Below are 27,335 nucleotides of genomic sequence, written 5' to 3'. Positions count from 1 at the left end.
TCATGGGCTTGGACTGCTGAAGGCTTCCATTTGCCAACGACGCTTCCCCCCTCATTATCATAGGGTTGCAATCAAACTCTAATTCCTGGAATAAAACACAGCGGAATCTGTTATTGAGACAATTAAGCCTTCCATCTCCATTATTTAGGATGGCTACTTACCTTTTACTCAATGGGTAACCGTAATGCAAGTGCTCCTATAAAACCCCCTCAAATGGCCACTGTGGCAGCAAGTAGATTTTCCTTTGAGTAAAATAACCCTCGGTGAGTGAGACATAACGATCATTTGCATTAATTAGGCAGCCACCTAATGGGGTGTTCAAGAGTGGCTACATCATTGGAATTCTTCAGTGAGCAGCTCCAGCCACCCAGATGAACCGTTCCAAGTCCATAATTTTGAAATAATCCTTCAGATCGCGGACGTGACTAGCGGTGGGGGCTGCAAGCGAACGGAAGGGAAATCTTGTTTTCTACCTCTTTACATGGGGGCTTATCACATAGACAGGAAGTATATTGCGATTCTGCCATATAAATCTGAATAATTCCTTTCCCCCCAAGCAATAATACTACTTAACAAGCTCTGTTCCGGCATACTTGGGGGACAGGAGTATCAAGTAGCTGTCTTCGCAGAAGTGATGCCATGTACATGTGTTCCTCGCAAAGGTGCCTGTTTTTGTGAATATTTGGTCCATTCACTCGCAGTTCCTCCTGTGCAAGCACCGGGTCATTACCGACTCCTAGAGGGACGCTGCTTTTGCTGGCGTTTTCATGGCAGACTATAGCGGGGTGGTTTGCCATTGCAATCCTCTAAATCATGGGCGGGGAACCTCTTTCAGCCGAGGGCCGATTTCCATTTCAGAGAAGCTCTTGGGGGCCGCATTTCAGTGGTGGCCAAAGGGCTTAAAGTAGCTTAAAGTAGCTTATTGTAGCTTAAAGCTCTTTCTGCCCAGTAACTTTTTAGAATTTAGACAGGGCTTTGGTCTAGGGTGGCCACTTGTGAGTCATCAAAACAGAGGATATGCATAACCAAAGAGGACAAAAAATGACACCACTTTGCATTAAATTTGCATGTGTTAATATATATATGTACAGATGCAAATTTAGAAACAATTATTATAATTTAAGTAGAAATGCAATACAGCTGACACAGTGTGGAAGACTGTGACCAGGTGACCTGTGTGCCTTGCTCAGTCTGCTGTCCAGGTGCTGTTGATGGGCATCTTCAAGGCCCAGCTCGTCCTAAACCAGACATGGACTGGACAGCCCTTCAAACAGAGGATGCCTCTGTTGAAGGAGAGACCATAGCTCAGTGGTAGAGCACTTGCTTTGTATGTAGAAGGCCCCAAGTTCAATCCATAGCATCTCCGGGTAGGAATAGGAAGGAATCCTGCCTGAAAGCCTGGAGAGCTGCTGCCAGTCAGTGCTGACAATACTGGGCTAGAGTCTGACTCAGTATAAGGCCGGTTCCTATCTTCTTATGCCTTCAAACAGAGGACAGCCCTTCAAATAGAGAGCTGCCCTATGTAAAAAAGGACACATGGCCAACCTACTGGTAGTTGAGCTGACTTGGTTTTTCTTTTAATTGACTGCTTGTCCTAATACGTTTTAATATGGCCACTGCTTTGTGTTTGATTGGTGCTGATTGGTTTTTATCTCCTCTCTTCTTTTTATCCTATTATTTTAGATTTAAACACTTTTATTATTGTTATCACTGAGTTACCTGCCTTAGGTGCTCTGTGTAGGGTTATAAAAGTGGGATATAAATGGGAATAATGAATATAACAAAATATGTGATCCTAGCTAATCAGAGGTTATGTAGCAAACATGGCACCATGCTCCGTGTAGCCAATCAGATTTTGCCCCACCATTTCCCTCACTACCAATGGGGAGAGAACACATCCCCATTGCCTAGGCAACTGAGCCCATGTTCACTGCCTGCCAGCCCTATATGACAAGAGCTTTGCCCTAAGCCAGCTCTAATCCTGCATGGTTACACGTGACTGGCTGGGGCAGAATGCTGAGAGGATGTGCATCCCCATTAACATTCTACCTCAATTGACATTCTGTATCCCCATTAACACTCTGACCTGGTTTGCATGTAACGAGAAGCCACCATGGGTGAATTTCCCTGTGGGGCTTGTTGTTGAGGTGATCGCCGCTATTTTGAACCCAAAACAGCTCATGGGTTTTGGGCAGCTTGTCAATCACCCCAACAACCCACCTTCACCAGGTTTGCACATAATGAGAAGTTCCCCCCATGTGCCCCAAATATTCAAAATGGCGGCCGCAAAATTCACACATGGTGGCTTTTTATTATGGGCAAACCAGGCCTCTGCCTCAACTATGTTAGAGTGGATTGGGGCATGGGCAGCTTGGCTGCCTCCATAATGGGGGATACATAATCTATTTCCTCTCCTCAATACTTTGTTGGAAACATTTTGTACTCCTTCAAAAAGGAGTGTGAATATAATCAATTAGAGGGTGCATTTTGTGGGGTGAAAATATTTGTAAAATGTATGTCTCGTTTCAACTCTTTGCTGTCATTTAAGAACAGTTTTTTTCCAGTGTAGATGGTACAGGTTGAATTCCCACATCACCCAAATTTAGCAACACAGGTAGCAATTTTGTAAATGGTATTTTAAGAACAGCTATCAGTGACTGTTGGTAATAAATTGAGTTGTATATGCATACAACAGATTGTGTGTCCTTCACAGTCCAATGAAACACAGGCCTCACTTTAATTTGTATAGCATCTTCACTAACGATGTCGATTTAAGACATCCATTAAAGGCCCATAATGTTAATTAACTGGACTGTGCCAATAAAGTTCTATTAGCCTCCCCCTATTAAATTAATATGTTAGGCATTTAACAGATGTCCTAATTAGATGTTACATCATAGAATGAGGTAAATTAGAATCAAGCATTGTTCAAGGGGAACTTTGTGCTGTATGGAAAAATGATGCACATTGGGACGAAAAACAGCCTTAACTTCACATGTTGAGGAAAACTGGCTGTTACCATTCTGGAAAGAGTTCTTGGGATCTTAGTAGGAAACCCAGTGAATATATATCATCTTGCATTAAAAATAAGACACTTGTAACATATGCTTGTTAATACAGATGTATGTGTTGGAATTGTAAAATGTGATCCAGGTAAGTTAGGATTAATAGAACATTAGAGAGTGAGTGAAAAGTGGGAGGGGCTTGTGAGTGAGAGTATTCTGAGTTTTAAAGATAGGTGAACTGAAATGGTCAGATGGGGATTAGGGATTGAAGAAGCTGCATCTAATTAGTGGGGTTTTGGGAATAGGATTTAGAAGGGGCAGAGTAGGTAGGTTAGAACGAAGTATAGATTTATTAATAATAGTATATATAACTCTTTTTGTGTTTAATTTTATTTGTTTTATTTTAAATACGAAATCCCACGTGTTGGTTTGTTTTATTACGCTACTAGATAAAAAAACCCTATTTCCTTGTTACTTCTCCTGTATTGGGCAGAAGAAACCAATAAATCATATTGGGTGTCTCTTCAACCCAGACTAAAAGGGCTGAAGCTTTTTTATTTCAGTGAGACAACTGACCAAAGTGGAAGCAGACGTCCTGAGGGGGTTTTCCAGTTTCAACAGGTGGAAGCTGGAAAAGGCATAACCCCAAAGCAGGAAGATCATAAAACTCAGTGTTAGAAAATTTAAGACTGGGATAGAAAACAATGTAGCAAATTATGATGCCATCAAGTAAACCTAAGGTGCACCCACAGGTCTGGATCAAGACATTTTGATGCCCAAAGCAAGGAACAAGATGGCACCCCATTCCATACACAGAAGCTGATCTGATTGGCAGTTGGATCTTACATCAACACTGGGAACAGAACACCACACCTGAGGGCAGCAAGCTAACTTAGGGGGCATTCGGCAGGCTGTGTGACACCCACAGTTCTGTCCTCCAATCAGTGATGGTGTGGTAACTTTTGAAGTGCAAGGCCCATGACAGTCCCCATAGCCATGCCTCCAAGGAGAGTCCAAAAATTCAGACAGATGTGTTGATCCATATCATCAAACCAATTTTAGCAGTCTTTTGTAAAGTGAATGTGTCTTCATTGTCCATTCAGGACCAAGCCACCGCAAAATACTTTGCAATACAACAGGGAAGAATATATTGTTGCTGGGAAAATTCATTTTCCCCAGCTACTGTGGGGTTTGCAGCTAGGCTCAGTGGGTACAGGGAATTCCAAGGGGGTTGCCAGATGACATCAGGGTCCTTGCTAATAGGCGGTAGATTTTTTAAAACATCCCTGCCACTTGGCTGGGAATTTCTTCAAAATAAAGAGTACTTGGCATGACAGTTAATCTGGCTCCAACTCCTCCCTTTCCCTTTTTAGAATGCAGTGCAGAGCAAGTTATCTCAAAAAAAGTTATGATAGAGAGGATTAAGGATGTTGGAGAAATCTGCAACAGAATCAAATGAGCTCAGATATCTATGAATCTGACCTGCAGATTCCACAGCAGACTGGCTTTTTCTAAGTCACACAGATTCTGTGAACTTGTGGACTTTTTTTTTTTAATTTTACTTCCGGAATTTTACGCAGGTTTAGTGGTAGAAGGATACATAAAAGAAAAACACACCAACAAAAATGAGCAGAACCCCAAGGGCTAAAGCATGAAAAAGCAAATGGGGGGGGATTTACACATTTGGGGGGATTTGCGCTTTTTTGCAAGTTGTTAGCATGGGCCTCCCTGGAACATTCCAGAAACACACGCTTTCATACATTTGTGTGTGTGTGTGTGTGTGTGTGTGTGTGTCTGCTGGAGAGCAGAAAGTTTCTGGAGGGAGCTAATGGCCTGTGAAACCTAGGAAGGAAAAGAGAATACAGCAGCACCATGATCAGGCCAAATGTCTGGTGCTGCAAGGTAGATGACACTGTTTTTTTCTTTTACTTGCAAGTCTTTTCTATGCATGCAATGAGACTTAGTTGTCGGCAAGGTCCAAGGGTCAGGGCTTGTTCATCAAAATTGTACTAGCCAGTTGGAAGGCCCCAGTAAACAGGACAGCTGACCCAAGGGCTCTATAGTGATACGGAGAAACTATTCCTCACAACTTTCACACCCCAGCATGAATCTGACTGGACTGGTGTAGAACTGGTGTTGGGAAGGTGGTTTATACTGTTCTTATGATAACTTAGGTCAACCTACCCCAACCTGCTGCCCGCCAGCTGTTTTGGGCTTCAGTTCCCATCAGTCCCAGGCAGCATGGCCAGTGGTCAAGAATGCTTGGTGTTATAGTCCAAAATATCTAGGTGGAGATGAACCAGATCAGCATAGCTGCTAGTTTTGTATTCATATGATGTATTGTATCAATATTGTTGTAATTCATATCTTGGCTGGTTTATGCTTAGTGGACCAGAGCCAGACTTAGTCCTGCTTTGAGCACATCCACTGACTTCATTTGGACAGGTTAGTAACGACTGACATAAGCCCCATTGATTTCAGTGGCATGATTAAGTCTGGATCCAACCCTATTTGTTAATATTTGACCATTTTAGTGACCATCTGTTTAATAAAATGTTTATGAATTGTTGAAAAGTCAATCCTAACTAAATTACTGATATATTTATGAATTATTTGATCATTGGTATCTCTATGAATGGAATTGCACTTAAACTGAATTGTTGATATATGAGTTTAGGAATTTTTTCACATGGTGCATGGTTAAACTAGAACTCACTTCCTCAAGTTGGACAGCCACCAGTTGAGACAACTTGAAAAGGGGATCACACAGGTTCATGGAGGATAAGATTATCAATTGCTACTAGTCATGGCGGCTATGTATTACCTCATGTCTAAGGCAGCATACATCCCAGTATCGTTTGCTGGGAATACGAGTGGGAAGGTGCTATGGCGCTCATGTCCTGTTTGTGGGCTTCCCATTAGGGCATCTGGCTGGCTGTTGTGGTAACAACATGCCAGACTGGGTAGGCCTTTAAGTCTGATCCAGCACAGCTCTTATTTTCTTGTCTGCATTAGTGTGGTTCCAAAAATTTCTCCCACATTTTTTTTGACCATTCTTATTCAATTTGATAGGAGAGAAATTGCTTTCTAAAAGAAAGTCAACAGTGAAGAAATTGCAGAGAAATTCTCACGAGTTGGGTTTGGGTGTCTTGGGCTTAACATACTTAGGAGGTGGCCGAGGAGTGAGCACGAGTGTCCTGTTTGTCACTGTAGAATCTTCTCTCTGGCAGCCCGGAGGCTCTCCGCTTCCTGCACTTCTATTAAAGGCCAGTTTAAGCTCCAACAATGAAGTAATTCCTCCCATGAGGCTTTTTCAGATCAGGATGTGCAGGAAGCCGGGGAGGCTAGCTGTGATTAGGTAAGCTAAAAAAATAAATGATCAAACGTCCTGAATGAGGCAGAACAATCATGGGGGGAGAAAACTCCCAGGAAATTGGAGGACAGATTTTGGCAGAGCGCTAACTCCACCTCATCCCTGGAGCGGGACACAACACTACCCCCACCTGCATTGCAGTGGATGCAAACTAAGGATGGACAAAAGTCCCTTACCTGGTCCCGCAGCTGTTTTCGGTGGGGGGGGAGGCGCTCCGTTTCTCCCCCAAAAATTCTTGGCGGGGGGGAGGTGCCCCGCCCCTCCCAGGTGAAATACAGGCCAGGGGGAGGCGCCCCATCCTTCCCCGCCGAAATTCTGGCCGGGGGGGAGCGCCCCGTCTCCCCGGCCACGAAATAAAAAAGTAAATTGTAAAAAAAAAAACAAACGTGATAGGCTATGTAATGATTTATGTAGCCTATCACGGCTAGATTTTCAAAGTCAGCCGTGATAGGCTATGTAAATCTTTACGTAGCCTATCACGGCTGACTTTGAAAAAAAAAAAAGCATGTACGCAAATGGCGGCATACGCGCTTTTTTCTTTTTTTTTTTCAGAGTCAGCCGTGATAGGCTACGTAAAGATTTACGTAGCCTATCACGGCTGACTTTGAAAATCTAGCCGTGATAGGCTACGTAAAGATTTACGTAGCCTATCACGGCTGACTTTGAAAATCTAGCCGTGATAGGCTACATAAATCGTTACGTAGCCTATCACGTTTTGTTTTCTTTTTTTTACTTTACTGGGAAATGGCGGTGGCGGCAGCCGGTCGGAAGACCGGCCGCCGCCCCCGCCACGCTGCCAGGACCCGCCGCTGAGAGGGACATTCGCATGAGGTAAGTTCCATCCCCGGGGGGGCCCCGGGGGGGTGTCGGAGAATTTCCCCACCAATTTCGGGGGGCCAAATGCGTTGGCATTCGGCCTCCCGGAGATTCGTGGAGAAATTCTCCGACATCCCTAACAAACTGGAGGCCAGCCTAACAAGACAGTTGATGCTGTTGCAGCATGAAACCCCCCAAAGTCCTTACCAAAAAGAAAGAAGCTGTGCTACGAGCCCTGCCAAAGGGGTGCCGTACCTGGGAGAAACTGTGAATTTCTCCTCCGGCTGGAGAAATTTGGTGAAATTGTCTCCCAAACTTCTCTGCTCACAAGGTGGAGATTTTCAAGAGGCCATTTGCGCACAGCTCTAGTCTATATATTATCTCCAGTATCAGAGGCAGTATGCCTCTGAATGTTTCTGGGAAACAGCAGGACACCATTGTCCTCAAGCCCTGCTTGTGGGCTTCTCATAGGCATATAGTTGGCCACTGGGGAAAGATGGTGCTGAATGAGACAGACAGGCCTTTGATCTGATCCAGCAGGGCTCTATTTATGTTGTGCTATACCTGGAGGCTGCCAAGTACAAACAGTAACGAAAGCCAAGCATTTTGCAGATCAAAAATACGATGAATTTTAGCACCACGCCGGTCCTCCTATCCCTTTAGGATATATGGGGGCTCTGGCCTATTTTAAGGTGGGGAGCTCTGAAAAATGTTTTATGCATGGGGCATTCTTGTTGCAAAGAAATTACGTGCTCAGGTTTGTCCTTGTGTATAATCCTATCCCACTGAACTCCCTGTTATTCTCATTCATTTCAATGTCAGTGTAATTTCGGTATAGTTAATCTTTGAGACACACATTTACTCTTGAGAATTGTGCTTGGAACGAGGGCCACTCCCTCCCTTTCCTCACCACCAAGAGAAAACAATGGAAGAAACTTTGCATTACAAAGCTCGGGACTGATGTTGCTTATAAGAGTATCAAAAGAGTTATTTTCCATCTCAATTTGAAGACAGGCATAGGAGTTCATATGGTTCAACAGAGTGCCCTCTAAAACACGTGGGAGGCACTCTATAGCCTTAGAAGATGGGCTACATTTACATAATCTTTTTTTTTTTGCAGTTGTTGATGCATTCAGCGGTAAACACCTGCCCATTAAACTGTGAAAAAAAGAGCCTTTTTTCAGAAACTGGAGAAGGAAAAAATGCAAACAATACCATTCCTTCCCAGGTGAGCATTCAAAAACCCAGAACCATCACAATAATTCATGCAGTTTTGCACACAATCCTAGTACGTCAAACACCACCCCTCCAGCTTTATTACAAAGCAGTACAGACAACTGAACACTGCTCTTCTGAATCTTACTCTTAAATCGAGAGAACTGCCTACTAAATGCATAATTTTCAAAGTCTAGTTAAGGAATGAGCTCTAAGCAGTGCAGGCTGCCACCAAAATCCTATACAGCAGAAAAAGAGAGAGAGAGAGAGAGAGAGAGAGAGAGAGAGAGAGAGAATATGCAATTTAAAGTGCTGTGTGGATCAGCAGGGGGAACTGAACCCCCCGCTAGCCCCCTTTTCTTGCAAAACTGCTTTCTCAATTTTTTTTTATTCCTAAGGATTCTGCCCTACTGGAACTAACCCACACTAGGAGGAAAAAAGAAACGGCTAAGAGGACATCCCAGAGTACTACCCTTGTGGCACCTTAATGGCTTACAGGTTTACTGTGGCAGACCTTTTTGTGGACTAGTAAAGTGAAAGCGTATGCCATGATAAGTGTCTAAGCTTCTGATGTGTCACAAGAATCCATGTGGGCAAGGGTGGGGGAGATCTCCTGTGCTTTACATAAGGAGCAGGCAGATGTGCACCTCGAAGGATCTTTTTTTTTTACTGGAACCCCAAGATCAACCAACTGGAGCCTGGTGCAAAAGACACACACATTGGGCAGGGACACTGATTCATCTGCTACCCCCCTCAGACTTGCCTGTTCTCTCTGAACTTAGCTGCAATTCTCACAGTAGCAGGGGCGGTGGGGAGATGAAATTTCCCAGCAACAATATATTTTTCCTTGTTGTAATGCGAAGTATTTTGGGGTGGCCTGGTCTTGAATGGGCAATTGAGACCCAGTAGCTTTACAGAAGACCTAGCAGATGAAAACTGCCGGAACTGGTTTGTTGATATGGATCCACAACAGCTGGCTGCATTTTTGGATGCTCCTTGGGGGTGCGGCTATAAGGACTGTCATGATGAATGCCTGAACTTCAGACCTCACCACTGCACCACTGATTATGATTAGACAAAGTCAGAGAGGATAAGGCTATCAACAGCGGCTGGTCACGATGGCTCTCTGCTTTCACCAGGATCAGAGGCAGCATGCCTCCGAACATGGCATCCGGCTGGCCGCTGTGGGAAACAGGTTACTGGACTGGTTAGGCTTTTGGTCTGATTCAGCAGGGCTCTTCTTATGTAGTCTTAGCAGCTCTTTTTTAAACAGGTGACCTGCCATTTTGGTACTGGACATCTTTTGCTCAGTCAGCATTAGTGGCATCACCCCGAGCTAAGGGAAGGCCTCAGGCAAGCGTATTGCACAGAGCTACAGTTACGCATTGTTATTTATTCAATTTATAACCCACCTATATACAAAATACTCTAGGCAGCATACAGAGTTAAAAACAAAATTACAGACACAAAAAACAAACAAATACAATACAGCCTAGAAACGGTGTATAACAGTCAGCAAAGAGAAATAAGGATTTTAAAAAGGGAAGGCCTGCCGGAATAACAGAGTCTTTAATTCCCCGCTTAAAAACCTTTAAAGAGGTCAGCAGGCGCACTTCAACGGGCAGGTCATTCCACGGCTGAAGGGTGGCAAAAGAAAAGGTCCTCTTGCGTGTGGCTGCCAGTCTCACATTAGGCGGCTGCAGCAGATAACCCTCAAAGGACTTTATGTGGTGGACTGGGCCATAGGGGAGGAGGTGCTCCCTGAGGTACCTTGGGCCTAGACCATTAAAGGTAAGAACCAGCACTTTATATTTTGCCTGGAAACAAACTGGCAGTCAGTGTAAAGATTTCAAAACGGGGGGAATATGGTCTCCATGGGATGTCCCAGAAACCAACCTGGCTGCTATATTTTGTACCAGTCGGAGTTTCCAAACTATACAGGCAGCCCCAAGTACAGCGCATAATGGAAATCAAGCCTAGAGGTTACCAGCACGTGCAGCACTGTTACCAGGTCCACATGTCCAGTAGGTAGAACTGGAGGGTACTGCCTCACCAGTATCCCCTGAGAAGAGACTACAGCTTTGTTAGTAATGATGGAAAAGAATACCAAACAAAGCCACCAGCCATCAATATAGAGTTGTCCCTAGCTGCTTTATTGACATTATTGGTCCAGTTTGCACACCATGGTAAATGGGATGTTTTTTAAAAAATAATTCTGACTTACTGGGAATTCTGGCTTGTCTCTCCCACAACAAGCCAGAGTCATGAAATCCTGCTTTCCTATTGTAAAGACTTCTGATTTGTTGCTACCTAGAGAAGTCTGTGAGATAGTCATATGAATATGCAATTAGAAGACATTTTACTACTCTGAAATGCTTAATCTTAATGACCCAGAGATTTTGAAAACAGTTAAGACCGGCCAACATTACTCTAGAAAGAAAGGAATAATTTTATTTAACAAGTTTAACAAAATTGATAAAAAGGAGTAATTTACAAGATATCAAAGCCAAAGTTTGAAAGACACAGAAGCGTTCATGTTTGCTAGGAGCGTCACATATCTGTCTAACATGGCATAGATATTTCTTCTGGTATGCACAACCCTGTTTGAATTCTCAGCTTCTGTGTTGCTATCAATACGCTCCATCCCTTGGAAAGAACACATCACTTTCTGAATTTCTAGAAAAGCTAAAGATCCATTGTTCCTCTTCCTTTGAACTTCTTTGCGGAGCGCTCACTGGCGCGGAACTGGATCTTGCTACCGTAGATATAGGATATAAAGCCATCAATCTCCATGCTGAAGACATTGTTCAACTTCGGAATAACTGAAAGAGAAGCCAAGAAGAAACAACATAACAGCTGCTTATTAAAATATATAATGGGTTGGATCCAGACTTAGTCATATTTCGCACAGACCCATTGAAATCAGTGGGACTCAAGTGAGTCATGACTAACTTCCCCCATTGGTTTCAGTGGGTCAACTCTAAGTATGATTAAATTTGGATCCAACCCACAAAGTTTTGTGAGGAAATATTATTTATATAGCACCTTCCTTGTACATGATGCTTTACAAAGAATGAGAGGACTGCTCCCTGCCCCAAGGGGCTTACAGTCAAGAAATAAAACACAAGCAACAGAAGGCAGGGAGAGACATAGAGGCACCAGTAAAGATGGGAAGAATATGCGATTATTTTCATCACACATAGTTGGGCATATATTGCAGTAGGGACTTAAGTTAAGGGACTTAGTTATAGGCAATCCCACAATTCTTCCAAGTAATATATTTAAGAGTACAGTCTTTTTTTCATTGGAAGGCTCTAAGGTCCCTGAACCAAAAGCCCACAGAGTTTAGGGCTCAATTTCACAGGCTGCTCAGACTTCGAAACCCCTTACACACTAAACAGCTGCAAGCCCAGACTGAGAAGACTCCTGAAATCAGAGCACATAAGCCAATGACAGCCATAATGGCCACTGCCCCATCAAGAGGAAACAGAGAGGCAAAGGCAGAATCGCAGGAGTGCAAGGAATGTTCAACAACGTTCTCAATCCTGTTGGGCCTCTCAGGACATCAGGCAGTATTAAACCTTGGGTTGCATCCAGAAGTTCCCTTCGGGTGCAACTCCTTGGTCTACTCTAGGTACTGTGGTACCCTGGTCTTGGAACCATGCATATGGATAAGCACATCATTTAAATTGCTATCTACTGATTTCATTTTTTTTAATAAAAACCTTAACTCAGCACCCTTTGTGAACGCTTACAGGGTTAAACAAGTTCAACAGCCATCCCTGGGAAAGGAGGCATGATTCCTTGGGCGATTCAATGTGACCTAAGAATGAAACAAGCGAGAATGAGATGTGTCCCATGCATACCTTTCAGCTTGTCTTCTTTTGTGATAATTTTGAAAACGTGTTTCAGTTCCTGCACAATGATGCCTGTGATACCAATGTAGGAGGGACATTTGGATTTAGTCACTATAAAAAGAAAAAACACAGAGATAATTAATGCCAGGCATTCAGTTTTCGCATTAATCTACCTGGCTGGGTAGAACACAATTGCATGCTTGCATGGTGGCACTAGGGATGCTGGAGAAATTCAAGACGGACTAAAATGAGTTCAGATTTCTAAGAACCCGATCTGTGGAATCTGCTGCGGACTGGCCTCCTCTGGCCACGCAGAATCTGTGGACTTTTGGATCATTTTTTTTTAACTTTCCCAAAATTTACGCAAATTTATTTGTAGGAAAATGCGCATGTTTCTGTGGGGACATATGCCATCCTGGGAAACATATGTGCAGAAAAGTTGAATGGAATGGGGGACAATATGCTAAATGTTACGTACTAACATAAATTACGTAAATCGCCGCAAACCCTCTTACAGAATTATCTGCGTATTTTTCCGCTTAACGGAAAAAAATTCAAATCCGTCTGTGAACCGATGCTGGAATGAATGACACCGAGCAATCCATGAAACAAACACAGGATGGATTTCATAAAATCCGGACGTCCCTAGGCAGCACCCTAATTGTGGAATGCCCTTCCCAACGAGGCTCGCCTGGCACGTATGTTGTGGTCTTTTCAGTGCCAAGTGAAGGCCTTTTTAAATTTCCAAGGTAGGTCAGTATCCAACTGCGTCACTCTACTAATGCAAATGATGTCACGCTAGTGGAAGCAAGGTTCCGAACTATGCGTGAGAAGAGAATCCAACTAAAGTTATGGTTGCTCAAGCGTAATGCGCAAGCATTTGCACAATGGAAAGATTCAGCTGAGATTCGCTAGCATGGTCTGAGTTTGCAGAATGACGCTGTTGGATACTGCCCAGAATCTTTCCATTTAAAAAATGGAATGATGCTGTTGGATACTGCCCAGAATCTTTCCATTTAAAAAATGCCATTAGTGGGTTTTAGATCTTAGCACTGTGCTTACATCAGTTTCCAGTTTAGGTGTTACGATACCTGATGGAGCACCTCTCCCGACACGAACCTACCCGTACACTACGCTCAACATCTAAGGCCCTCCTCTGGCTGCCTACTCCGAGGGAAGCTCAGAAGATGGCAACAAGGGAGAGGGCCTTCTTGGTGGTGGCCCCCAAATTATGGAATGATCTCCCCGATGAGGCCTGCCTGGCACCAACATTGTTATCTTTTTGGCGCCAGGTTAAGACCTTTCTCTTCTCCCAGGCATCTGGCAGCATATGATAAGTTTAACTGATCCTGGAATGGCATATGGTTATGGTTGTCTGCTTTGAGATTGCTTGTTGAAGTTGTTTTAGATATATGTTCTTGTATATTGTTCTGTTCGTGTATTTTTTATGGAATTGGCTTTTAAAATTTGTATACTGTATTTTTAAATGTTTTAATCTTTGTAAACTGCCCAGAGAGCTTTGGCTGTTGGGCAGTATATAAATGTAATAAATAAAATAAAATAAAAAATGAGAAAGTGTCATTTAAAAAACAGTGTATAAGCTCAGAAGCCAGAGGAGGAAGGGAGGCAGGCAGGCACAGGGCTTATAGGCCTGAAATAGCTACATCCGAATTGTGACATCGATTGGCTAAACCGGTGCCTCCGATTAACTGCGTAGCAGATTAATTCTTTTACTACAAGAACTTATAAAAACTACAGATGGGAAGTGCCACATTAGAAGGAGGCTTTCTCTCCTGTGTGTGAGAAAAGAGGGAATGGCTGTTGTGAGACATGCACACATCTAAAAAGAAAGCATACTTTTCCTGTTTGTTTCTCATATGCAAACTTCTCCCAGTTTTGTCGATCAGTCATTTGCCTAGCCGATCAGCGAAAATTCATACAATCAGCTAAGACTTAATTAATCCGGCAACACTCTACTTTCAATCTTTGGGATGGGGTGAGTTTAAATAAAAAGTGACCACGCACAGGAGAAGAGCAAGTATACCTGTAACAAGAGCGCCGTGAAAATCAGCTTTTAGCAATTTGGTCTGAATCATCTGTGGCTGTCTAATAAAAACACACAGATACACACATATATATTAATATCTTTAAAAGGATTAAAAAAATTGAAATTGACATGTCAAGACAACGCTTTGAAGACAGATTAAAGAGCAATCCTGTGGTCCCTTGGTAAACATCCCAGGGACCAAGGGAAGACTCAGAAAACCCTTTGAGTCAGAAGGGGGAGTTGGAGATCCACCCCCAGGCCCCTCCCCCTCGCAGCCAGTGTGGAAAGAACCATGCCGGCTGTCTCTCAGAGGTCAGAAAAGCAACCTCAGAGGAGGAGGAAAGGGGGCATTCCAGTGGGCGGGGAGAGGAAGAGACCGGAGTGACCAGGATATGAGGTATCCTGAGCCTCCCCCAGCCCCCTTCCCTCCCCCTCTGAAGTGCCCTTGCTAGACGAGCTGAAAAGCCTGCCTGGTGAAAATCAGGACAGACAGAGGATGGGGAGGTGAAGATCACTTCAGCTGCTCCTCCCGCCCTACTGGCTTCAGCCCAGCAGGGCGTAGGAAACTCAGAAGCTTCCGCGTTTGGGGCTTCCAAGCAGCGAGGGTGCAATCGATAGGACTGCACCCTAAATCACATGCTTCAAGCATCTATACAGGATTCTATATGTTTATTATTTTAACTCACAGATACTTCTACTCAACAAAGCTTATGGATGGCTGTCTAGGGGTCATCAAAGAAGAGCTAATACTTACAATTTCTAATAATTCCTATACCATACTGGGGATGCAGATCAGTACACTCACATTCTCCTCAAATTCCAGCTATACCCCTTTATGCCTTGACCTCTAGGAGAATGTAATGCCTTCATAGTTTACCTTTATCCTCATCATCATTTATAAAGCACCTAACATTTACTATGTGCTATACAAAGGTCAAGCACAAGACAGGTTCACTTGGTAACTTCTGCATTAGCCCCCAAACATAGGCTTTTAGAGGTAAAGGGAATGTTGAGAAAAATAATGAGGGACAGGTATTCCAGGGTTGTACCATTTCAGACTATAGGCAAGAGATGCCCAATCTGAATGGTCTCCCATATAAAAAATAAATAAATCCCTGCATATAAACCCCTCTCCCTATCATGCCATTATTCCACATCTAGGGAATTTGACACAGGGAAGTACTCACACCCACAATCACCAACCCACAATCTGAAGTGGTACAGTCCTGGAAAGCCAATTCCATTTGGTTCTAACAGAAGACTTTCCACTTGGGAGCAATACCCCGACTTTCTGAGAAATGGCCTCTATCACCACTGTATTTGCAAAAAGTGATGTGACAATTAGTTAAGTCGAATAAACTTACGCGTCAGGCCTGAGTCCATTGCAGAGGTCCCTGATGTACTGTTTCCACAGTTCATGCAATGGTACAAATATTTCATACCTGCAAAACAAACACAAGATTTTTATTTTCCAGGAGCAGCAATATTTCAAAGCATCTACATTGTTTAGGATTAGAAACATTTTCCTCCTATTAATAGAATGTTATTGGCACAGAGATAAAAATAAATATAAAATCCAAGAGTGATCCATCTCATTGTTTGTATAGGCAATGTTCAGGCCTTTCCCTAACCCCCAGGTAAAAGTGAGAGCTCCTGACGGAAGTCAGTGACCTGGTCCACATGATCAAAACAAGCCACTGTGGTTCAAATAAGCCATGGTGGCTTGTTTTAATCCCAGGTGCATACTGGGCACCATTTCCCTAATTACCTGCCTGGGTGAGGCTTGTTGTGTCATCCGAACCTGGGTGGCGTGGCTTGTTTGAGGGGGAAACAACTGTCAAATAACCTTACAACAGGCCATGGCTTATTTGAGGGTTGTTTCCCCCTAAAACAAGCCATGCCGCCCAGGTTCAGACAACATAAGCTGCATCCAGGCAGGTAATTCGGAAATGGTGCCCAGCACACAACAGGAATTAAAATCGTGTGAACAAGCCCAATGACTGGGTTCAAACAATACAACAACCCACACTCAGTGTGGGTTGTCACTGAACCATGGGTTGTTGTGGGCACAGCTCTGTGGAGTCCACCTAAAAACATCTGTATTCCGGAATGGTATACACTTGTCTGGTCTCCTGTGGTGAATATCTCCTCCAGGCAACCACTACAAGAGTTGGTTGGTCTTTTATTTCAATCCACATATGACTGAGGTTGGGCCTACATATGTTGTAGAATGAGGGGTAGACAGACCATACCACTTCCAAGTGTAGCCCTTACTGAATGACTCCCATGTTAAAAAAACAAAACAAAACTCCTTGCAAGCAAAAAAGCAGCACATCAGAATAAAAAGTTCTAGTTCAGCCCACTCTTTCTTGTCCTAGCTTTCTACTTGCAAAGTGTTTTTCATGTGGGAGAAACATTTAAAAAATGAAATTTCACTCCCTGCAAGTCTGAAGTGGTACAATCCACTCTTCTGCCTCATAATCCTATCACCTCATTTTACGGCATGTACAGGTTAGGCCTAAGACAAACATATATGGGCAGACGGGCATGTAATTTTTTCCCACAGGCTTGAGCAACTTCTGTGGAAGTATCACATTCCACAGAGAACCCCTTTGCACAGAATACTGAATGCCAAGCTTCCCCTCAAAGTAGGTTACGAAAGGCATGCAGGCCTGTACAAACAACTCAGTCACATTCTAGCACGGGGCAGTTTGAATCTTTTTTTGAAATTCTACAGCCCCCTGCCTGAAAATACAAGGGCAACATACACTTTCCCCCTATGGCATCAGAATGTCCTAAATTTTTAGACTGCAGACACAAAGGCAGCATCCAATACCGTCACAGTGTTAGCATAAACCAGCACCAGACCAACATCACTACAGCTTGCTAGGCAAAGGGGAAAAGTAGCAATTTGCTGCTGAAATTAGGTGGCAAACTGTGCTGTCAAAATTCAGTGGCAAATTGCTGCTTTTCCCTTTGCCTAGCAAGTGCTAAAGTGCTGTGCTAGCGTTGGTTTAAACTAACTTAGGGAGCAATCCTATGCATGTTTGGGCAGAAAAAAATCCTACAATTCCCAGCACATTAATGTCATTAGCTCTGAAGGCACATGATAGGAAACTAAGAACAGCAGCACTGTACTGTAATAGGGCCAGTTAAAATGTCACAAACTAATCAAGTCACTGCTTCATGACATTTTAACTCGATCCTAATAATGGTATTATGCTACTGCTCCTCCTTGATTTTTTTCCTACCGGATCAACACAACGACCTGCAATTATTACCTGCTAGGATGCTTGGAAACTAGTTCTAAGCACTGGTCTGTGCAGAATACTTCTCTGTTCATTGCCTGACACCAAAGAGTCATCCTGTCTATCAGATCACAGGCATGTGAGCCCTTCACAGGAGCTCTACAGTGCTGAGACCACTTTAAGTTATTTAAGACAAAGCAAATGTTCTCACCCCTTTTAGACAAGATACCTTTGAATAAAAAGGTCACAAGTTGCCCTCTAGTGGCCAAACACCATTCCAAAATTATTTTAAATGAGCAATCTAGCATTTGGAATATTCTGGGATGCAGTCTTATACAGAGTTGGGCAGGCAGACACCAAGGTTGCATGATCGACTTATTTTTTTTGCCAGGATCCTGAGGTCCCTCAACTGGAGGGACAGAACAGTGGCTGGGGCTATCAGAGCTTAAGTACTGTGTGATAACCAGCCTTGTAAATAAGCCCACTAAAGTGATTAGCTTGCAAACCGTTTTTTATTAGCCAGCTGTGGGCTGGCAGAAGCGGGCCAGTGAGACCAGTTCCTCCTGCAGCAGCCCGCTTCGTTTCTACGCTGGGTGCAGAGGGGGGATACATCACTCCGTCCAATCTCCACCAACCTGTGGAGACAGGATGCTGATGACCAGGAATTGCATGAAATTTCTAGTCATCAGCAACCAGGCAAGTGTTTAAAGACAAGGCTGCTGTTAAGTTCAGGAAGCTTCAGGAAGAATGACCAGGGGCTTGGGGAAACATATGTGCACGACTCCCAAATTCCCAACGCTACAGGACCAGCCGTTGTATGTGTGAAATGAATAATGGAATTGAGAAGCATTGCATCAGAAGGGACACTAGGCATTCTGGAAATTATTGGTATTATTAACAATATTTATATACCGCTTCTCCTTTGAAACAAATCCTGAAATGGTTTACAAGGGAATAAAAACAAACAAAGGCAAAACAAACAAAACAGACCAGACACAATAGTATTATGAGGCTGCTACAAAGTTCTCAGAGGCATTAGATCCATGATGGATCATCCACTCACGTCACTTGATATTGTAGTTATTGTGATAGACACGAGAATGTGAACCAGTCACAGGATTGCCAACCCAAAACATTTAAAAAATAAGATCTCTCCTCTTTTGGCTTCATGAAGCAGCCCGAAGCAAGAAACGCAGCACATTTAGATTCTGTGTTTCCTCCAAGGAGCTCAAGGTAGTAACAGAGTGTCCCTGCCCACCTTTTATCCTCACAATAACCCTGCAAAGGAGGTTAGGCTAAGAGATAGTGACCAGCCCAAAATCATCCAGTAAACTTTATGGCTGAGTGGGGATCTGAATCCGGGTCTCCCAGATCCTATGCCAACCCACTACACCACACTTGACAAACAAGATTGTACAGTTCCTGTGTTCGGTGATGCCAGGGAAAGACTTTTCCACAGAAAAACATTCCACTGTTTCATTTTTCCATGGGCATTTTTCTTCCCCTCATTTCCAGAAGTGCACTGCTTTATAAAATTATTTCATAATGGAATGGATACAACAGCACTCAAGCTGGGCAGTTTCAAAGTTGTAACTAGCTCTCTCTAGGGCGTGCATTGTGTAACAAATACAAATGTACTGGAGTGTCTGTTTTAACTTATGTACAACTTTTTAAATTTTAAAAAATATAAACGTACTGCTCTTTTAGCATGCTAATATTAGCATGTCAGTAGTTTCAGTGCTGTCATTCTAGCCCCCTTTAAACTTTAAACAACATAAGGGAAGCCTGTGCTATTGAACGGTCATGCCTCGAAATATTCATAAGTATGCCAATAAAAAAAGCTTCCAGGCAAAACTCTGCATTTGCTGATTACTATATATAAACCACATTAAGGGCCCAATCCTATACATGTTTAGACAGAAAAAAGGCCTAACTGCCCAACACTCCCCAGGGAATGCTGGGAGTTGTAGGACTTCTTTCTGTCTGAACATGCATAGGATTGCGCCCTAAGTGTGCTTTAATTTTACTCTCTATTGTCAAATATTTCGGCTGAAATACTTTTTGGCTATTAGAAATAACTACTGGCTATTCTGGAAAATATTTTAAATCAAAAGTTAATGCAGAAGGCACATCAGACACATGAAGGCCAGGAACACCCTCCCGCACCGTGCCCAACATTTTTCCAATTTTTTCTTGGCCCTTCATTTGTGAAATCAAATGGGACAAATGCTGCACCCTTACTTTTGCTGTTCTGGTTTAATCTCAAAAAGGCGCATCTCCCTCCTCTGCTTGGCAGAGAATCCTTTCTTTTTCTTCTTCTGCCGTTTCCTCTTCTTGTGGAAGTGTTCAAGGACAACAGCCTTTCGGGTTAAGTGATCTTGGATAGCTTCATCGCTCTTCTCGGGCATGCTACGCTTCAAAAATGCTTTTACAAAGGCCTCTGCCTCCTTTGATCCTTGGGGCTGCAAAAATGGGTTCCTAGAGTCATTAATGCTAAATCAAGGGTTAGCACCAAAATATCCTTGCATCCTGTATTTTGGGTAATTTAAAAAGCTTGACATTGGAGACACCAGCCATCATTTCTAACCTGTGTACTTTAGCTATGTACTTTTCCATATTATTCTATTTTTGCCCTGAACACCCACCATTCATTCAACATACACACACGTCCAAACTTCAATTCTCTGTGTGCCAATCCTTACATAGCCAAAAACAGCACCAACCCACGTACAAGAGGGAGGTATGGACAGGCTTGAGGGAACTCCAAGCTTTGCAGCAGTGCTGAACATATTTAGAAAAAATACCCTAAAAGACGGACATACACCTCATTGAGTATCGTTGACCATACTCAACGGGCACAGAATGTGAAGTTACTGTTGGGGGAGGAAATAAAAAATTGGGGAGGGGGAATGGAGTATCCTGGAAAAGGGCATGGCTAGCTGGCTGGCACCCTGAACAAGAGAACTCAACGCCACAACATTTTGTTGCCCGTCTCACTTGTTCCTGTAGAATTGCAAACAAACATTCAAGTGTTTCCAATGCTACAAAATGAGGGGGCATGGCTCAATGGTAGAGCACCTGCTTGGCATGCAGAAAGTCCCTGGTTCGATCCCTGCCATCTCCAGGTAAGGCTGGAAAAACTCCTGCCTGAAACCCTGGAGAGCCGCTGCCAGTCAGTGTCGACAATACTGGGCTAGATGGACCCAGGGTCTGACTCGCTCTAAGACGGCTTCTTATGTTCCTGATGACTAGGTGGCCCAATAAATTTGGGGGCACACAAGTTCCATCCCTGCGTCGGCAGGTTCCTTGCATACACCTTAGCACATTTAGCTCAAAAACATCTGGAAAAAGGGGGTTATTTTAGAAGTCCATGTTATTATCAAGTTTTATTTGTGACTGTAAGCGCCTTGAGCGCCATTTTTCTTGGTAGAAAGGCGGGGTACACATCCAAACAATCAGTCTCGGTGTGATCAGGAACTGAGAGGGAAACAGCATGCAGGGCTAAGGCATTAGGTTTGATCCAGCAGGGTTATGGTCAGGTCTTTGCTCAATCCTATACCCATTTACCTCACTGAATACACAAGCAGACAGGTATAGGATCCTGCTGTTACTACTTTGTTTTAATACATACTCACCACCCCCGTTCATTCTATACCCTCCGCTAACAAGCACACACTGAAGAAGCATTTTCAATTCACATTCATCTATTGCTTTCATATATTATGTTCCAACAAACAGAAGTACCTGGATGTTAAGGAGAGTTGCTGTTTGATGAGGCAGCGGTCTATATAATACACCTGGAAGACAAAGCGAGAGGTTTCCACACAAAAGATAGGATGCTGTTTCAATGAGGGTGCATCTTTTGCAAGCAGGAAGTTCACAGGCCTCGTGGTCAAAAGCAAGGGCAATATGAAACGGTATCGTTACAGAAACAGACTAGTGTACACATTCAAGCCATTTACATATGAGATACCGCCCCCAACCTGCACTTTATGCCACATTCTTGATGCCAAACTATGACAAACGCTGTCCAGTTCTTGAACTTTTATTTGATTGCAGCAGATCTTAAGTTACCTGTTTTTCAGCATAACCAGCTCCTTACAGTAATGTATGTCTTTTGTTGCCACATGAAGGCTAAAAAATCCCCCCAAAGTGCAAATCTTACTGCTTGAGCCAACATCAGCCTTTTACAAAACTTGCTGTGATTATGGAACGTTACTTGCTGCTGGTCACAAGATACAAGATCACTATCACTAATAACAGGGTTTTGAACTTCAGGCCTGTGAGCCAAATCTGCCTTGCCTGGAGTCCTGATCCGACTCTTAATTCCCCAGATGGCTACAAACCCTTCCCCTGACACACTCCTTTCCCCAACTGTTTGATGGTTTTCCAACTTTTGCACAGGAGTGCTCCTCCTGTTCAGGGTTCCAGCCAGCCACATCCTTTTCTAGGCTATTCCATTTCATTCTCCTTCCTCCCAGGGTTTCCATTCCTCCTCCCCACAAAACAGATACTCAATGTTCTGTGGTCCCTGAGTATGTTCAGTCTTCATTGGGTTGTTTCTTTTTAAACTTTCACAACCTTAAGATTTTTTTCTGAACGTTTTTATACTTCTGCGAACCTTGGGGGTCTCCGAAGCCTGCTGATACCTGTGTATGGGTGACGTCATTTGGGCTACATAAGGATCGGCACTTGGAGAATAAAGTTTACCACTAGTATACAATGGATTTAGGAAAATAAAGTTGCCCAAACCACATATGTTTAGCCACCAAAACCCAACTGGATTTTTTAAAAAGGAAATCTCCTGTTGTATTTACACAACACACTTCAGGGAACTAAAGTGTTTTTGTTTTTTTTAAGGGGGGGCACTTGCATCTATTTCCCCCACCCTCTGGAAAGATCTATGGGGGGGGGTCATAGACTCATAGAATAGTAGGGTTGGAAGGGGCTTACAAGACCATCGAGTCCAACTTCCTGCTCAATGCAGGAATCCAAGTCAAAGCATCCCTGACAAGCCCTGTCCAGCTTCATCTTGATTGCCTCCAGTGTGGGAGAGCCCACCACCACCCTAGGGAATTGGTTCCATTACTGTATTGCTGGAACAGTCAGGACATTTTTCCTGATGTTCAGCCGGAATCTGGCTTCCTGTAACTTGAGCCCATTATTCCATGTCCTGCACTGTTCTGGGTCCTCTATCCCTTCCCAAAATATTGTCCTCTCACTCAGCTTGCCTCGACTCTGCGCTTTGAAGGGATCTGTTGCTTTAACGTTACATTCACAAGACTGACAGACACGGATTAGCAGTCCTTAGCCACTCTGCAGTACCCACAATCAGTGTGTGTGTGCGCTGAGTGTGCACGCGCGCGTGCATGTGCGTGGAAGCGTGGCAAAAGTTACAAAGTTACACAATAAAAGTTTTTATTGTGGTTGTATTGTTATATTGTGGTTTTAATGTTCTATATATTTTAAATTGTTTTATTGTGTGTTGTTTGGTTTTAATTTTTGTGAACCGCCCAGACAGCTTCGGCTATTGGGCGGTATAGAAATGAAATAAATAAATAAATAAATAAAAGTTAGCCCCGCCTTTCCCACTGTTTTGTGACTGTGCAAGCAGTACCAGCGTCACTCCGGTTCCATCAATCGATCCGGAGTAAAGCCATGGGGCTTAATTACTCTGCAGTCATGGAGCAGGTGTGCGCTAAATCGTACCTTCGCCCCACTTCTCAAATAGGTAGAATGGGGCAGCCTCAATGACTGCGAGGCCAGAACCAGAGTGACTCCGGATTGATTAATCCGGAGTGAAACGGTAAGAACTACGTCCACACGAACAGGTAGAGAGTAAATGGTCCGGAGTAGATCCGAACACTCTCTAAACACTTACGGTCCATCTTGCCGGCCAAACCCTCCTGCCTGCAGAAGAGGACACGAAGACAGGACCAGCCGCTGCGGAGCCAAACGCTCTCCCCGCCCTCACACGCGGAATGAAATGCGCACGCGCCGCCGCCGCTCGCTGATAGGCTCAGAGGGAGGGAGGCGGAAGCAGGAAACCCACCAATAAAAACAAAGCGCATACGTCCAATTCGAAGCAGGACCATAGACAAAAAAAAAAAAAAGATAGCTCCTTTTCCACGCACGCGCAGATGCGTTTTTGGCAGCGACGTCATCGTAGAGATAGAGAATAATAAAACTGCACGACATTGCAGGGCTGTCATTAAAGCACTCTCAGCCACAGCCTCCCTCCCTTCACTGGGAAACAGTAATGGGTGGTGCATTTGCATCACGTTTGCATTTTAAAACATTTAAAAATACGCATTTGCATCACGTTAAAAATGTTTTAAGATCTCAAAAAGACAGACGGCGCAGGTTGCGTAGGGTGTGGGGTTCCTTCCACCTATATCAGAGCTTTCCCACGAAAGAGGTTAACTGAGTGAGGGAGAGCTCCATCGCGCTGCCTCCTAAAGGGCAGCAGCCACTTTATTACCTACGGGCAAGGGGGCGGGGAAGGGGAAGCAGCGTCGAAAACAACTCGGAAATGTCAGCAAGGGGGGCGGGGAAGGGGAAAGCAGCGTCGAAAATAACTCGGAAATGCTGTCTGTAAACAACGGAGCCGTAACTCTTAACTATCTTTTGTTTTTGTTTTTTTACATCCATGCTTTTCTCGATAGGCACACACGTCGGCGCATGCGTCGTCGCTGGAGTGAAGGGCGCAAGAACTGGCAAGGGATCCGATGCTCGGGAGCGTTTCTTACGTTCTCCAACCTGGTGCCCTCCAGATGTTTTGGACTACTCCCATCAGCCCAGGCTGCATGGTCAATGATTAAGAATTCTGGGAGTTGTAGTACAAAACATCCGGGGGGGATCATCAGGTTGAGGAAAGCTATGCTGGCGCCCTCCAGAGGGGGTTGGACTACGACTCCCATCATCCCCAGCCATACGATGGGGATTCAACACATCTGGTGGGCGCCAGCTTGGGGAAGGCTTACCTATGAGAATTTGCAAAGTACAAGTCTCTGCCTCCAGGAGGTTACAATTGAAAGTGTGACACTGGTGAGACAGAGGAAGGGGAAGAAAATGAAGAGAAGGCTTTATTTGTATGCCACTTTCCCACAATATTGTGCTGAGAGTGGGTCACAACACACAGGTTTCTTTCTTTCTTAGTAAGGAGACGGAGGTGTTGTCACCTGCAGCCAAGGACCCAGCAGGGTGGGACCCTTCATTAGAGCTTAAAAAGAGCCCTGCGAGGTCAGACCAAAGAGCCATGTGCTGTTCAATCCTATGTATGTTTACTCTGAAGTAAGTCCCACTGTCTACATTTTCTTTAAAAATAAATAAAGAGACAAGTGTGCCTAGGATGGTAGTCTTACAGCTCAATCCTATGCATGTTTACTCAGAAATAAGTCCCATGGGCTTCAATGGGGTTTTCTCCTTACACACACACACACACACACACACACATGATTATGACCAAAGTTCAGAGTTTGTTTTCCAGCAGATGATTCTGGGAAGGTCATAAATAAAGCATGAAGGCAATAGTCCCTTTTGCCCCACTGTGTTTTCCCTCAGCATCTGGTATTCAGTGCTATGCTGCCTCCAAACATGGAAGTTTCACTGAACTGCCATGGCTAATAGCTGTCGAAAGACCTCTTTGCTACAGATTTGGCTAATGTGTCTGCCCTGTTTGCTTTTTATTTAATGCCCAGGAATTCTCAGCTAAGCCAGAAGTGCAGTGACATCTCTGCAGTTCAGGCTCTCTGTGACATCAGAATGGGTCAGCCAATGGCAGCATGTGAAGGAACAGATTATTATTTATTTATTACAGTTATTTACAACCCACCTTTCATTCCTATCTATCTATCTATCATCTATCTACACACACACACACACACACACACACTTCTGTGAAACTTGGTGTTCTCCCAAGCCTGCTGATACCTCTGTCTTGTGTGTGGAAGGTGCCATTTTGGCTACATAAGGATTCACACTTGGAAAACAGGTTCTGCTATTAGTATATAGATTGTGGCACAAGATAAATGGTTGTTGTTGGGGAAAGGGAAGTTACATTTCTGTGACAGAGATCAGTGGATTCCATAGCATGCCCAGTAGAATGTTTTCCACCTCTGAGAAAAAAACAACAAAAAACCCACAACGTTGTCACAGCCAATTGGATCTCTCTCCTTTTAAATCGATTTAACCCTTTGAATTGCCACCATCATTAAGCATCATAATTTTCATGAATGAAAAATCAAGATAAGCGGTATAGGTCTTTGGAGCCACATGAGTGCTCCTTCATTGGATTTATGTCGTAATTTGTGAAGCGTTTAAGGCATTAGCAGTCAAATAAGTGTTGGCAATATTGGGCTGCAAATCCAATGATCCAAGCTAAACTGGTACCCTGGGGGATGCCAATCTCTTCCAGCAATTTCACATCTTAATTTAAAAAAGAAGAGGTAGAAATTATAATTGGATGAAAGATGCCCAGATTTCCTCTTTGCGTGTTTCCCTGCGGTGAAGGGCTATATAGAACAAGGGGCAAAACATAGTTATGAGGCTGGTGGAAGGAACAGTATTGTCACAGTCTAGTATAAGCATCATGTGTTGTCTGTCTTTTGTCATTGGTTGTCTCCAAAATGACTCATCTGATCCATGACAAGAAGGCATAGTTTGAAAGCCCACGGCATCTAGGCAAATCTGGAGTAGACAAATTTAGCAGAATTTGTTCGGGGACTTTGGCATTCGGATTCCAAACCTTCCCAGTCAACAACAGGCCCCAGACTGCCCCGGAATTCTTAGTTAACCCATAGGAGCCCAAGGTGGCTTGTCTGCAATGTAGGCACTCTGTGACATCAGAATAGGTCAGCCAAGCACATTGAGAAGGAGGGGAGTAAGGTCAATTGTGAAGGAACAGATTGGAACAGTGAAGGGGTGAGAGGGTGAGGAGGTTAAGGTCGCATACAAAGGAGTTAGTCCTCACGACAGTCCTGTGTTGTAGGCTAAGGACAGAGATTTCAACTGGCCTAAAATCACTCAATGAGATTCAAGGCTAAATGTGGCCCTGGGTGATCTGATCGAAGTCCAATATTTATTTATTTTGTTACATTTATAACCCACCTTTTTTCCTCCAAGGAACCCAAGGTGGCTTACATGTTTCTCCTCCTCTCCATTTTATCCTCACAACAACCCTGTGAGGTAGGTTAGGCTAAGAGTCAGTGACTGGCCCAAAGTCACCCAGTGAGCTTCACGGTCGAATGGGGACTAGAACCAGGAGACTAGGTCTCTTGAGTGCCAGTCCAATGCTCTAACCACTACCCTACATTGGCCATCTATGCACTACATACACTGCAGTGGATCAAAAATACCATTCAGATCAAGATCGAAAGCAACAGAAAGCATCTGCCCTGAGTGAAACCAGCCACCATTGGGTTTGCAGGCTGATGGAAATGGGGGGGTTAATATAAAGACTTCGTGGAAATATTAGATTTTGAGGACAGATTGGGAGGGAGAGAGATTAATTTTTAACTGAGTGTTATGTTTCACAGTTTTGATTGTTCTACCCATGCAGGGATTATTGCCATACTTAGTGCAGGTATGCATATCTGTAAAAGATGTGCAATATTGAGCAAACCTGCTGTGTTGGTAGCAAGTAGGGAAATCCACAAGAAGGACTGCAGCTACCGCATTATAATTCTAATTGCACCCCCTCTGCAGGATCTTTCTTTATATCTGAAAATGAGACTAAATGACGACACACTTTTTGGCTACTGTAAATTCTGTCCT

At 43.8% G+C, this 27,335-nt stretch overlaps 1 protein-coding gene across 1 annotated transcript; it reads right to left on the bottom strand.

Annotated features, from left to right (window-relative positions):
- Positions 1-9,769: 9,769 nt before the first annotated feature.
- Positions 9,770-23,527, bottom strand: POP4 (POP4 ribonuclease P/MRP subunit). Its single transcript, XM_084813056.1, has 7 exons — positions 23,443-23,527; positions 21,306-21,358; positions 19,803-20,023; positions 15,678-15,755; positions 14,311-14,372; positions 12,276-12,377; positions 9,770-11,231 (listed from the first exon to the last, which is right to left on the bottom strand). The coding sequence occupies exons 1-7, from the start codon at positions 23,447-23,449 to the stop codon at positions 11,095-11,097; spliced, it is 660 nt and encodes a 219-aa protein (XP_084669182.1). The 5' UTR covers positions 23,450-23,527; the 3' UTR covers positions 9,770-11,094.
- Between the last annotated feature and the right edge of the window lie 3,808 nt (positions 23,528-27,335).

The sequence above is a fragment of the Heloderma suspectum genome, chromosome 8 (genome assembly GCF_057233095.1).
Source record: "Heloderma suspectum isolate Gila_16-S chromosome 8, 16-S_ref, whole genome shotgun sequence".
Taxonomy (NCBI): Eukaryota; Metazoa; Chordata; class Lepidosauria; order Squamata; family Helodermatidae; genus Heloderma; species Heloderma suspectum.
This window is presented reverse-complemented; position numbering and strand designations above follow the sequence as displayed.